The 13,984-nt window shown below is 34.6% G+C and overlaps 2 protein-coding genes across 3 annotated transcripts; one reads left to right on the top strand and one right to left on the bottom strand.

Annotated features, from left to right (window-relative positions):
- Window positions 1-9,905, top strand: LOC146164066 (uncharacterized). 2 transcript variants are annotated; one of them, XM_083382018.1, is made up of 10 exons: window positions 1-352; window positions 801-1,348; window positions 2,011-2,180; window positions 2,340-2,522; window positions 3,555-3,691; window positions 5,561-6,408; window positions 6,579-6,754; window positions 6,838-7,141; window positions 7,330-7,497; window positions 7,718-9,905. In XM_083382018.1, exons 1-10 carry the CDS (start codon window positions 205-207, stop codon window positions 8,384-8,386), a joined length of 3,351 nt encoding a protein of 1,116 aa, XP_083238144.1. In that variant the 5' UTR covers window positions 1-204; the 3' UTR covers window positions 8,387-9,905. The 2 variants fall into 2 exon arrangements, with proteins under 2 accessions (XP_083238144.1, XP_083238145.1); XM_083382019.1 differs by lacking the exon at window positions 7,330-7,497.
- Window positions 9,777-11,696, bottom strand: LOC146164067 (succinate dehydrogenase assembly factor 3, mitochondrial-like). Its single transcript, XM_083382020.1, has one exon. The coding sequence runs from the start codon at window positions 10,529-10,531 to the stop codon at window positions 10,181-10,183; it is 351 nt and encodes a 116-aa protein (XP_083238146.1). The 5' UTR covers window positions 10,532-11,696; the 3' UTR covers window positions 9,777-10,180.
- Between the last annotated feature and the right edge of the window lie 2,288 nt (window positions 11,697-13,984).

Consider the following 13,984-nt stretch of genomic DNA (forward strand, 5'->3'; position numbering starts at 1 on the left):
ATAAAGTTCTGGATGCTTTTTTTCAAATTACTGTTTCCCTATTTATAAATTTATGTTGAATGTCTAACAATGCAATTTTGATAGACACAAGTCATTCTTTTTTGTCAGACTGTTTTGCAGGAAGTACAAGTAATTTTTTTCTGGGATTTTTAAACAAACCATACTTGCATAACAAACTATACCTAATAAACAAGAGGGTGTAGTATGTTAACTTCATCTTTAAGGAAAGACGTCAGCTTTCCTTCCAAAATGGATGATCAAATAAATCAGTCTGTACCTTCAACCAACCAATATCCATATTATTCTTCACCACATCATTCACAAATGGCGAGCGTTCAAAATCAATCTTACAGTAAGTTTTTGTCTCGTATTCTGTTTTACAGAGGAAAAAGTATAGATTACACTACCTGTTTTTTAGTATATATTACTTTTTGCAGTCTTTCCTGTCATACATATTAAGTTATTCTTTGGGCAGTGGTTTTAAGAACTGTTGGCATAAATAACAGTCAGTTAATATGAGTTTATTAAATAATAAATACAGTGTACATATCTGCAATTTAATAAAATCCTATTCTTGTATCAAAGTGATTGAATCGTTCATTTTCCTTGCTCACAATGGCTTTTTTGAAAATTTACTGGCAAAGTTTAATCTTGACTAAGACATAAATTTACCATGTTTTTTACCTCATAATGTATATATAAACCCAATGTAGTTATAACAAACACAAAATAAACAAACTTAACAAAAAAAATTTGGATCACTTTGATTTTAAGTAAAACATTGTATATTGTCAATTTAGGCCCAGCTCAACATCCAAACCAACCTTATGGATATCAAGGAGTCCCTCCATACCAACAAGGAAGTCCATATTTTAACCCTCCGAATCAACCTCATACTCAACAAATGGCATCACAAGCTAGACCATTACATGGTTTGATGCCAAATGCTATTTCAGGCCAACCTGTGCACAATCATTCCTATCCCACTGGCAATGCCAATGGACCTTCGGGCCAAGAGTCCCAACGTCAGCACCATGCTTTGCAAAATGATTCAAGGCCAATGCAGTTTCATTCTTCAACTCATAATACTAACAACAACCATATGGTTCAGCCGCCACCTCAAAATCACTTCCAATCACCAAGGCTACAGGGTCATGGTAACTTACAGGCATCTTCTGGTGGGAGTACATGGACTGGTGCTGCTCAATTTAGAGGTGCTTATCCTTCTAGCCATGCTGAGCAGCCTGTAGCTACGAAGGATCATGTTGAGGAGCCAGTATCCGAAGGAAGCACAGAAAACAATGTAACACCCAATAAGCGTGCTTACCCTTGTCCCAAGTGTCAAAAGGTAATTTTACTTAATCTTAAACTAGGAATATTGGTAATTTTAACATCATGTTTAAATAATTATTTATCAGCCGCCATTTTTGTTCATTTTCAATTGGTTGTAAAATTGTAATGTATTTAAAAAAAATAGCAGATAGACTTAATGACAAACTATGACCAAGTGATGAGTCATAAGCTTCCCCCACATTTCCATGTTTGGTTACCATTTATGTCTAAGTTGAATACCTTAACCGCACAAGGAGGGAAACCGATGTTAAATCTATGTCTGTAAAATTTCCAATTTTATGAGTTCTTTTTAACTTTGTTTTTGTAAATAACTAAGATTGGTAAATTAAGTATTCAACGAAGATAGATAAAGATCCCTATGCATATTAGAATATTTATCTTAAGGCAACTATCATTTTAGCTTTTTTGTTGGGTAGGCTATGGGCAAAGTTTTTAATTGAGGGGCCGACACCCTTAACTTGTGTCATGTCCATCAGGGTTAAGCATATTTAGAAAGCAATTTAGTTCACAATAAAATACCCAAAGGGTATTACAGGTCGAAGTTTGCCAATGTCTGGGCTACATGCAGGTCAAAGTACAAATTCATTAATGTATGGTATATATATAATTTTTTTTTTTTAAATAATGTGAATTCTGAAACACTGTGATGTGGTGTAGGTTTTTAAACGCGGTGATCACTTAAAGAGGCATCTGCTCTCTGTTCATGATCGTGAACACCCATATCAATGTGGAGAGTGCTCCAAAGGTTTCGCTTCAGTTGTCACTCTTACACGCCACTTACAGGCTGCACATTCTGACAATACAAGCAAGGGGATTCTGTGTATGAGGTAATACTTTTATACAATTTCCTTTCTTTAGGACTTTACCACAATCTTTATAAACCTGTGAGTCTTAATGTAATACTTAACTGGACACTGTTATAACATAAAAATCTTGCATGTTTTATTAGTTTTTTGTAATTCTATATTTTGGTTATCTTAAATTAGGTGCAACATTCGATTACCTACTTTGACGGAACTGGAGGTACACTCAAATGCCCTTCATAAGTTGGAAGACGTTGAGTATATGAAAAATATCAACAAAAGCAGTAAGACATTCCAATGTGAAATGTGCCTAAAAACTGTGTCAACAGAAAAAAATCTAAAGCGACACATTAAGAAACAGCACGGGTAAGTTTTTAAAATCTAAAACGATTTAACAGTAAGTTTGTGCGAAAGGTAGTTATTTTGAGTTGTTATATTTCAAACTTATGTTTGTCAATAACACCCTTGGTTACCACAAAAAATAATGTTTGACCTTTTATTTTAGTGTTGTCTTAAGTTTGAACTTTTTCGAACTTTGTTAAACATATTGTTTTGTTATAAAATTATACTTTTTTATTCTAAAGCTTTTTATATACAACCTAAGGATATTACTAGCTTGGTTTTCCGGTACCGTTTGTATGGTTTACAGTTGCACTGAATTTGTAGATCTGGCCTGGGTTTACCGATTTTGCAACTGCCTGAATTATTTATAATGCAGCGTTGTGCTAATTCTTTGAATTGCCTGTGAGATTTGCGTGTGTGCATTGTGCAGTAGTCTCATTTTTATTTGAGACTGCTTACTTTACTTCAGGGTTATGTCACCTATGAAAGTAATTTGATTTATTTGTGATTTGGTGTCAACAGAAGACATGTGATCGATTTTCAACAGAACTTAGCGTGCAGCTGATTCTATGAAATTACGGTTAGCGAGTGTAGATCATGCATTTTTAATGTAGTGAATTGGAAAATTGTGTAATGAGTTGTGCAGATGTGTCTTGGACTATTTCCAATCTTGGTAAATGGGTATTTCTTGATCAAGCCTGAATAGTTTAGTAAGAGTATAAAATGAGTCCCGTGTTCAATACTGTTAACTTCGCTGTTTACATTGTTTAGTCTTTGGATTGGAGGAAGCCATTGGTGGAGCACCAGCTTGACTGGTGTATTTGCTCAATGCTTCCTGCTATTTTCATTAGAAAGTCGTTTATGCTGCACTTGCATGTATGCTGTTTGTGTCAGGAAGTAGAGTGTGTTGTACTCAAAGTCGATAAGAAACCAAGTTTATTTTATATTCAAGCTTTGTCACTTGTAATTCAGGTTTTAATTTTAGTTTTCATGTCAATTTCACAATGATATAAAAGCAGTTAACTGTGTTTTAAAGAAATACACATACTTTTGCAGAGAAAATGCCCGGGACATTCTGAGTTGCAGTGTTTGTGAGCATTCCTTTATATCAAGCTCAAACTTGAAAGACCACATGCGAAGAGCCCATTCCACACAGCTTTCAGCAGCACCCATCAGTCAATTGAGCGCACCATGTAAGCTTAACAAATCTATGCTTTGTTTTATTGCTACGTAATCTTTGTTGGTAACCATATTTGTTTATATATTTTTTATTCTGGAAAATAGGTGGTGTCACTGTTTAACAACAAATTGTATTAAAATCTTGACAAGCTTTTACACAACTGTGCTTTATCACGTAAAAATATCACTGAAAGGAATTAAAATAAATAAAGAAGCACAATTGCGAGTAAAAGGCGATAAAAAGTATCAATCTTGTGTATTCACAGTTGCACACTCTCAAAACGTTCCACTTTAAATAAAGTGAAACAGGAACTAATGTTTCTGTATGTTTTCAAAATCGTTTATTAACGAAAACTATAATTTTATCTGCAGGCCGGGTCTATCGCATTACATTTATCTCATAGTTTGTTTTTGCTTTGTCTTTTGTTATTTTTTGCAATTTTTTATCTTCTACTTCAACTAAACTGTTGGCGCAACAATTTTCTAAAATATCTAGCATCTTGTTTTTTAGCATTTTTATAATTGTTTTGTCTATTTTATATGCCAAATTTATTTATTAACTAAGCGTTTTTGAAGGTTTTGTATAACCCGAAAAATACCTGATTTGTGTTTCATCGGTCATCAGCAAAACCTCAAACAAGTGGCTAACAAAGTCAAGACAGTAGACAGTAATGCAGTTTGTCATACCCACAGTCAGGGGCATATCCAGAAAATCAAAAAGGGGGTTCCCAAATTTTCAACTTAGTGAATTACCCTATTTTTCCTCTATTGTTAATGAATAATGATGTCATAAAATAGTGATTTGTAATGACGTCATGAAAAGATAATCAGACACAGACAATTAACTTCCAAAGTGCACTTTTAAGATACAAAGCAAACACATGCGTTTTTCTAAGTTCCATGTGCGGGACAACGCTAAATTGCAAGCATGTATTGTACACCCTTGCTAATCAGCCACCAAAAAGATACACCCTTGCTAAATCAGCCACCGGAACGAAAATCGAAAGGCAAAAGAGAAAAAAACTCCTGTATTTACGGTTGAAAAAAGACGAAAAATGGTGTTTGCGTTTGGTTTCGAATTAGCTTAAATGCATGAAAAAACGCAACGCATAATTACATGAAAAACATTGTTGTTAGAACGGTGAGTAAAACCCTAAAACAAAGAACAAAAAACGATAATATCACTAACTAAAAGGTGGTCTGTAGTCCGCACACCCACCCCTGGAAACACCACTGCCCATACTAGTATAAATCAATGTATTCCTAAAGGTCAAAACAAATTGTAGTTTAAAATTTGTCAAATTTTGAATATTCTTTTTTCTATCAGACCAATTTGATACACTGTATATGTCAGAATTAAAAATAATTGTACTACCTTGACAGCACTTTATTGTAGTCCTAAATATATATTACACCTTTAAATTAAAGATCTGACAATTTGGTGGCAACATAACTAAAGGCTTGTGTATACCTTTGCATTAAAATTCAAGATGCTCAGTTACTAGAAAGTTTGCACAATGCCCATTAGTTTGTTTAGTTCAGGGGTCACCAAACCTTTTTTAAAAACGTTGGCTGGATAACAAAAAAGACTGGCAAATGCAGATTAAAAAACTGTAAAGATTTAATAACAAGGCCTGGATATAAATTTTTGTGTCGAACTTCATTGACCTGATTATTATCAAAGGAAAAGAGTCTTAAAAAATTATATAAGCGTGCTTAAAACGGTGCTTTAGTTTAAAATTTTATGCAAATTAAGTTTTTATTTGAATCCCACAAATCTTTTTAGTCGCAATAATAAACTATGCCACCACAGACAACATCTGGTCTTATTCCTTACTGCAATATAGTATTGTTTTGTCAAAACGTATTCTGTCTTGTTTTAGCTGTGAAGCAGGTACCGGGACCAAACAACTTACCAATACAAAATATGAAAGGGATGCAATCCTTTCAAATACCAGCCTATCCTAACCTCCCTTCAAGAACAGGAATTCATTGCCCAAGTCACAAGTACAAACATGATCATCAGCAACAGCCCTCAAGCCAAGTGCAACCAAATCAGCAGGTCTATGAAAAAACAACTGTTTCTTCCAAACCAAATGCATTTGTAGGCAATTCTGTTGAAAGGTATACGCCTGAATATGGACAACAGCAACCTAGCATGAATGGTACCTTCTCACCTGAAGAGCGATACATGACCATTACCAGTAGCCTAAGTGCTTCTGATGATTTGGTAAATAACAGCAAGGATCTGCTGCAGGGAAACATTAATAAGGAAACCAATTCCGTGTCAGAAGCTTTCTCAATTGCCATGAAAACCCTTTCAGACTTTGGATACGATGACTTTTTAGGTTCATGTGGTGAATATGTGCCTATTAGTCTATCCAGCTTTCAATCTAACTTTGCTTTGCCAAACTTTCATTACCCAGCCTCTGTATCTTTAGACCAAGGCAGTTCAGTTAATGAAGGCACTGCTGCTGCGATCAGTTCACAATCATTGTGTACTGTGGGTTTAACAGGGCCTTATCCTCCTGTCACCACCGATGAAGTGAAACCAAGTATTGCAAATCCAGGTCCTAACATCGAGTTGGATTCACAGAAAAGTCGAGGAGGAAAAAAGAAAAGGCAGCAGGGAAGTGGAAGTGATAGTGATGATTTGCTTGACAATGGTATGATAGTGAAAGGCGATTCGACAAGCAAATTCACATGCACTGTGTGTCAACAGGTTTATCAGGTTGGTTTTGACTTTATTATCCTCGCACCTTAACGCCAAATGTAGTTATGATAGAACAAATATAGTTAAATGTCATTTCTTTCCTTTATTATCATTCTCAATCCAAACGACATTAGTTAGACAAACTTTACCTCTGCTTAGCTGTTAACGTTTAACCAATCTACTTTTAGGGGATTGATAACCTGATGCAGCATGTTGAGTCAGTTCATTTAAGTTCAAACCCGCACGAATGTTGTATATGCCATAAAAGGTTTGCCCAGGCTGGGAATGTGAAACGGCATATTCGCTTTGTACACCTACGTGAAAGGCCATTTCAGTGTCGCGACTGTTCCTCTACTTTTGACAGGTAATTTAAAATTTTCTGTTAGTTTGATGTTACCTTATATAGGTATTTACTATTTCCCCCTAAAATTATATTTATATAACAAGACTGTGCTATTTACAACGTCACATGCGATCCCATCTGGACTCAAAGTCCCAAACTCCTGACACATCCCATCTGCATCCGTGCAACTGCCCAGAGTGTGGCAAGCGCTGTTTGACGGCACACCACCTACGTGGACACATGCAAAGAAAACATTTTGCAAAAAACAAGCGCCAGTCAGACAAAATGATGGAAAAGTATGGTCACCTCTTTGGTAAAGACCCAAAAGTGGCTGGTTCACAAGTGTTTAATGAATTTGGTCAACCAATTGAAGGCAAGACTAAGTCCAAGAAAAAAAGAGTGCTTTTGGTATGTATTTTTGTGCTTGTTTTAAAAATAATAAAAAATATGAAGCTAAATTGCTGCTTATAACAAGTTCTTTAACTTGCTGCATGTCAACTGCACTTAAATTTTGTTCACAATAAGTTTAACAGTCGCAACAATCTAACTTTCTTTTCTTACTAACTGCTCCTGAAACATTGGTATTTTATCCAAAGGATAATGATGCTGTGCATCAAATTGCATCGTTTTCAAACCACCAGCATAATATGCACCCAACACTGCCTGCTAAAATACCTGACTATGTGTATGGTGCAACTGGTCACAATATGCATGGCAGCAACTTACATGAAGACTATAAATATCCTTCTAAAATAACTCCGATGGTGGGTTTTATGTGGTTTTTGTAACACTTATTAGTTCATAACAGTTTTTAGTGTGTCATTGTTTTCTTGTTTTTTGTATATGACCTTTGATTGGTTTAAGCAATTTAAATATATATATATATAACTAAGGTTTTTTTAAGACATTTAATTGTCTTTAAATCACTGCGGGGGCAACTATATTTTGGCTGTTTTAATATATTTGTCTTGAATATACTTTTAGAAATATCTTGCAATGCAAAAGAATGATTCAAAAAATGCAAATGATCTGAAGGAAGCTTCAAACAAAAGCAACACCAATAAAGAAAATTCACATCATGAATCACTTCTTGATCAATCTAAAATGGCAGAGGAAAATGCCTGGTCAGATAAAATGTCTGACAAAGCACCAGCCGCTGCTGACAAGCAATCACATAGAAAGACACCACCAAAGAAGTCGTACAAGCTCTACAACAGTAATTGCAATTTCCAGAAGCAGAAATTCAAACTGTTAAATTACAAGTGTCAACATTGTGCAGGCCGCAAATTTTCAAGTCTTGCCTTCTTAAAGAGTCACATTGCTGTTGCGCATCACAGCACCACTAGACGACATCTTTGTCTACTATGTGGTCGTAGTTACTCATCTAACCTCCAGTTGATGGCGCATGTGAGCAAGCACCATTGCAGCACCAAAAGTAAAAAGCGGGCACCAATTAGGAAAGGGGGCAAACGGATTATTGCTAACACGTTTGTCATGCAGCCTAACATTCAAAGAAATGATGCCTCTTTTGCTCACAGCAGCTCAGATCTGATTTCAGAGCCATTAGGACCACCACCACAGGGTTATCAGCACACTAAACCCTATGATTCTGTAGATCGCATTCAGACGCAGCCCCTTGTACCAACTCAGTGAACTGTCGTTTTATTGCAAAACCAATGTACACATTAAATGAGCTGCAAATAAAAACAGTTGTGGTTTGTACATATTTTACCTTGCGGTTATTTTCTGTTGTGCTGTTACTACTTACTACCTAGCATTTGCTATAGCTGCATAATTTATACTGCTTATGTGCTCGCCGCTGTTATAATCGTTTGAACTTTTTATGTCAACACTTGTAAGACAGTTTTTTGATCACTTGAAAATCAGTGTTTCTTTCTATTCGGAATCATGAATACAACAACCTATTATACATGCCAAACATAATTGAAAGAAATAACACTTATAGGAATTTATTTACTTTGTATGTCGTTTCATTTTAAATCAAGTGATGTGTAAGTGGTGCTTTTAGTTGATTGTATTTTTTTTCAACATGGACCTATTAGCTTGCAATGAGTACAGCAATAAACAATTACAATAAACCCTTCTTCATTTGTTTACCCCTACTATCACTGTCTATGTACTTCCAACATTCTGTACTGTTTCATTTTACCTTGGTTGAGTGCGTTGTTGTCACTTGAGTGGCTTTTTCTATTGGCGATCACACAAAAACATTTTTGTTGCTTGTTTGCACACCAAGCCTGCTTTGGTGCCTTTTCTTCAGGCATTTAATAGTTGCTGACTCAAACCGTTATCCTGCACTACAAAATTTTAACTTGTTGTCATGACGCTTCCCCCAAAGTTATGAGTAGCAAATCGTGTTAACGTGCTTTTGATATTTCTTTTTAATTGTTTTTTACAGTTTGCACTTTGTTGTAAGGTGGATTCTTTAAAGTGTATTTTCACTGCCCTGAAGTAATATTTGTATTTTAAATTTGTACAAATCAAGTTTTGTCCAGACAACTGTAATCGTTTTATCACCAAAAAGCTTTGCTATGATTGTATTAGTAGTTTGTTTATCATACCATGACAATATGGTATTTTTATTATGTTTGATGTGTTATCTGCATTGTGCAGCTAACTTATACCAGTGTTTAATCTTGGTATAATAGTAAAATGCCTAAAACGTGTTGATTGAAAGTCACATTTCATTTGCAGTATTTACAAATATTTAGAACTGCCATAAAATTGTTCAGATTTTAAACTAAATCATGCAATCCTACTTCCTTATTCAAAAAAACAATTGTGAGAACATATGCTGTTGTTTGGTTGAAACTGCTAGTGTGTGTACTGTACATACTTGTATATTTTGCTTACCCTATGTATGCTGTTAGCAATATTGACTTGTCATCAAGTTATGTCTTGGTGGTTTTGTATGATGTTTAGCTCTTAAATAAAATCATTTGTGACCTATTTAATTATAAAGTCATCCTTAAAGTTGTTTGGAATCTTATTGTAACTATGTAAACTTTTTCCAAACTTAAAATATCATGATGAAAGTGTAATTTTACACAAGTTTTAAACAAAAGTAGAAATCATATTGGTTTGGTACACACGTTTGATAATTAACAACACACTTTTTATTAACTCTGTTTGTTGTGCCCAAATCCATCATTATTGGCCTTCAGGGTTTTGTGCTGTAAGGATTCCCAAATTTCATGTGGCTTTGACTGGTGTTGTGGTGTGGGCTTCTGCCTCCTAAAAAAGTATTTTATTTTTTTAGTAATTCCTCCTTCGTGTTTAGGTGCCACGTTCATCTTGTCCAGATCAGCATAGGGTCTGTAAAAGCGATATAATATAAAAGTATATCTTTTTATTTTAAAATGGCTTCCACGTGTTTGTTGTAGGTAAAAAGTTAAGTAGGAATTCATAAGGAAATTTTTTGTCTTGCTACTTTTCTTTGATGTTAAATTGATTGCTGTCTTTTTGGGTTTCTTTCATCAATTCATGCAGCTGCACAATTTGGTTGTCAGAAAAGTTACTTAGGTTTTCAACAGACAAGTTTTGTCCAATTTCTTGCTTTTTTACTTCAGCAGAGACCTGTTCTTTTAAAGTATTAGCATACAACTCCCACTGTTGCATAAACTCAGGGATAAACTCAGGAGGACACGTTTTGTGGTGGCGAAACTCACTCCGAACGTATTGGTCCCCTATTGCCTTCAGTTCAATTGGAAGAAATGAATGCAACTGTAAAATAGTTTTGTAGAGACGTTTTACAGTAACAACATGTTTGCTGGTCATTGCAGAAGCAGTAACCTAAAACAACATAATAATTTAAAAGTTGTTAAAACACAAGTCTGTCCACCTATTTCACAATTTACATTGAGAAATAAAGACTTTGATCAGGGAATTCAATCTGCGAGCTAATAAAAATTCTAAAATTGGATTTTTAAATGATATAGTCAAGTGGTCTCCAATTTGTGGTAATGCTGTCACAGTTATCCTTGTTTTTTTAAAGATTGGCCGAAGCACAAGTCTAATGGCCTAGTTTTATCATAAATAGGAACTGTGGCCATTTGACTGCTGAATACCCATCTCTGACACTTGATAAAACTCTTATGTAACAACATTTTTTCCCCACTTAAACATGCACAAGATTATAAAAATATCTATAGTGAAAAATACTGCCATAAATCATTTATTTAACCTTTTTTTTAAGACAAGATCACTTATTGAGCTTTAAAAAGTTGTAAATTATTGTCAAGTTCCCCTAAAAGAGTTTATGTCAGTCAATTATTTTCCACTGTTCTTTCAAACGCACACAAAACTTTTTTTGGGGGGATAAATAAGTCTGAATGATGCAAATAAAACCGAAATTGTAACTTTATTTACTTGTGTGTGCTTATGGCTTGTATCCCTACATTCTTGTGAAAATTTAAAACAATCTGTCTAGAAATAAAAACATTTGGCCGATTTGTATATGATTGTAATCTGTGTAATATGCCAAAATTGTGGGGTTGCTTCCAAGGGAGGTTTTAGAAAACTAAATGAGGTTGCGACAACAAAAAGTTTGTTGTATACCACAAAAATTACAGCACACTGCTAAATGTAAATACATCTAATCACATTTTTGCTATTGTTTAAAATCAATTTTCCAACATCCACTGCAAAGGTTAAAAAAAGATTAAAGTTTAGCACAAATCAGTAGCACTGGTCATCAACCCATGATCTATGTATTTAACCAAGTACGGCAGTTTATTCAGAACAAAAAACTTAGTCAACTACTGAACTGTCTTAAAGAGCTGATTAAGATTCAGTATCTAGTAATCACGTAATTGTATAACAATATTTATAGTTTAGGTTTTTGTTAAACTTGAACAGGGCACTGGTCTAGAATCCTACCACAATTATTATTATATTCAATGAAACAATTATTATTGTTTGTATGAGTTGGGGTGGGCGAAGTATTATTATATTGGTTATATATTTATTACTAATTCTTAACCCACCCAAACAATGTGCGTTGTGGTAGCATTTTAGACCAGCACCCGGCGCTCGTCTAGAATCCTACCACAACGAACATTATTTGGGTTAGGGTGCCGGTTAGCGTTTGGGTTTGGGTGAGTCCAGTAATAGTGTTGAACAACATTACTTGACCTACCCACACCCAAACACTAACCGACACCCAAACCCACATATTATGCATTGCTTAATAATCATTTCAACGTTGTGGTAGGATTCTAGACCAGCGCCCAGCACCCTAGAAGAGTAGTATATTGATATTAGAATATATTAGCAGGGCGATTAATTAGCTTTTTTATCTGGTTTTGGTTTTACTTTTACATAGTCTATATTTCAAATCAACCTTATACGTTACTAATAGACTGAAATACAGTATTACAAGTTTTATCAGATGGTGATGTAAAGTTTACTGGGAGATCACTTTTTGAAGTAGGTCAGCGAGCGCCGTCGCAAACCGGTCACCGTTAAGCAATTTTTATTTTTAAGGATTATTTCACGTATGACGCAGTTTGGTGCCGGTATTATTGCTTGCATATTATACGCAAGTCTAAACAATTGCTGTTACAACTTAAAGTTTAACATTTATTAGTAACTCTAGATTAGGGTTGCCATACGTCCGGATTTCCCCGGACATGTCCGGAATTTTAGTGTTCAAACTGCGTCCGGGGTGAAATGCCAAAATATGCTTAAATGTCCGGAATTTTTTTAAATTGTTTGTTGCGAACGTCATAAACGACAATACAGAGCTTTATTTGGGATACATGAATGAGTCATGGTTGCCAGTTAGGATTTTTTAAAGCCAAATTTGAAAATTTAGGCTTTTTTTGAACCTCTTTGGATTTTATTTTTTCCAAAAGGGCTTTTTTAGGTTTTTTTTTGTTTTATTTCAAAATGTCATGAGTGTTATGTTAAGAAGAGATAAAACTTACACAAAAAGAGAAAAAATTTCCGAAAAATATCACAAAGAGAAAAATTGCTAAGAAAAATTTGCGAAAACAAAAAAAAAATTGCCAATAAAAAATTCCAAAAAGAGAAAAAAAAATAAGAAAATTTGCCACAAAAAGTGAAATTCAATGTACCGGCATGACCATTTATTGCATTTTTTATTTATTTAAGGAAAAACATAGGCTTGTTAGAGCAAAGAGATTATAATCTCTTTGGTTAGAGTTTGTAGTAGATTTGGCTTTTTTTGGCCTTTTTTTAGAGTAAGTTTGGCCTTTTTTCTTTTTTTCTTCTGGCAACCTTGGGATGAGTGGAGCTTGGCTAATAGCTGAAGGCCTTAAATCTTGGTCGATATTGCAAAATTTAGAACATGTCTGAAAAGATAAAAGTGTATATTCGCTGAAGAAAATTATAAAGCAGCAAAAGCAGTAGAAAAATAGCACAACAAGAAGTCTGTTGCAGACCAAATGAGAACTTGCATTCGTGTATTGCAATACAACATTTCTTTTCTGTTTGTCTATAGTTTCGTGTTTATCCTTCTTTCACAAAAAAACAATGGCGGTATGGTGAAATTAAGTGGGTTAACACGGTTTCCGAACCCACTTAAACCAATGATACTATATAATATACAGCTTATCGAAACAAAAGTGCAGACAATATGATGTTAGACAACGATTAATATGATACTTTACTGTAAAGCAAGATGAGGGGGGCGATATGAAACAATATTTAGCCCAAGGGGGCACTAGTGTCGAAAAGGATGGGAAATCATTTAGTTAACCCATTTCAGGCACAGTAAGCAAGAAATAGTCAAGGGACGACCAACATATATGCTGTATATAACAATTAACGATTGTAGAAATTAAACTGTTTTATTAAGAAAAAATTAAAATGTTGACGACGTTACACACTATTTAGCTCTCAAGCCAGGATATTACGCTATCCGTAACATTACTTAATAGCATGGTAAATTACCCTTTTAAATCATCGGCCAAAACACGCGGCTCAAGCAAATGACGTATACAGCAATAGTTCTAAGAGGACAGCTATGGAATCCAACATTTTGTTTAACTTATGCTTGAGAATGATTTGGTCTAGGAATACGAATTTGTCATGTACACAGCGCCTTTGCCAACATGTACATACGGCCTAATATTATTGCTGCTTTCACGAGGGCCGCATCCTACTTTACTTATACAAAGTATTTACCCGACTCATTTTATTCACAATACAGAACATTACTTTCCGTTACAATTATTTAAATTACTTAGACAGCCCACCCTTAAAAAT

The sequence above is a fragment of the Ascidiella aspersa genome, chromosome 2, assembly GCF_963924565.1.
Source record: "Ascidiella aspersa chromosome 2, kaAscAspe10.2, whole genome shotgun sequence".
In the NCBI taxonomy this organism is placed as follows: Eukaryota; Metazoa; Chordata; class Ascidiacea; order Phlebobranchia; family Ascidiidae; genus Ascidiella; species Ascidiella aspersa.

Excerpts from the sequence above, each read along its gene's own strand:
- LOC146164066 (XM_083382018.1), top strand. The coding sequence starts at position 205 with ATGTTAACTTCATCTTTAAGGAAAGACGTCAGCTTTCCTTCCAAAATG. Across the intron at positions 6,755-6,837 it reads TGTTCCTCTACTTTTGACAG|ACTGTGCTATTTACAACGTC; the intron begins GTAATTTAAAAT and ends TTATATAACAAG. Across the intron at positions 7,142-7,329 it reads AGAAAAAAAGAGTGCTTTTG|GATAATGATGCTGTGCATCA; the intron begins GTATGTATTTTT and ends TTTTATCCAAAG.
- LOC146164067 (XM_083382020.1), bottom strand. The coding sequence starts at position 10,531 with ATGACCAGCAAACATGTTGTTACTGTAAAACGTCTCTACAAAACTATT.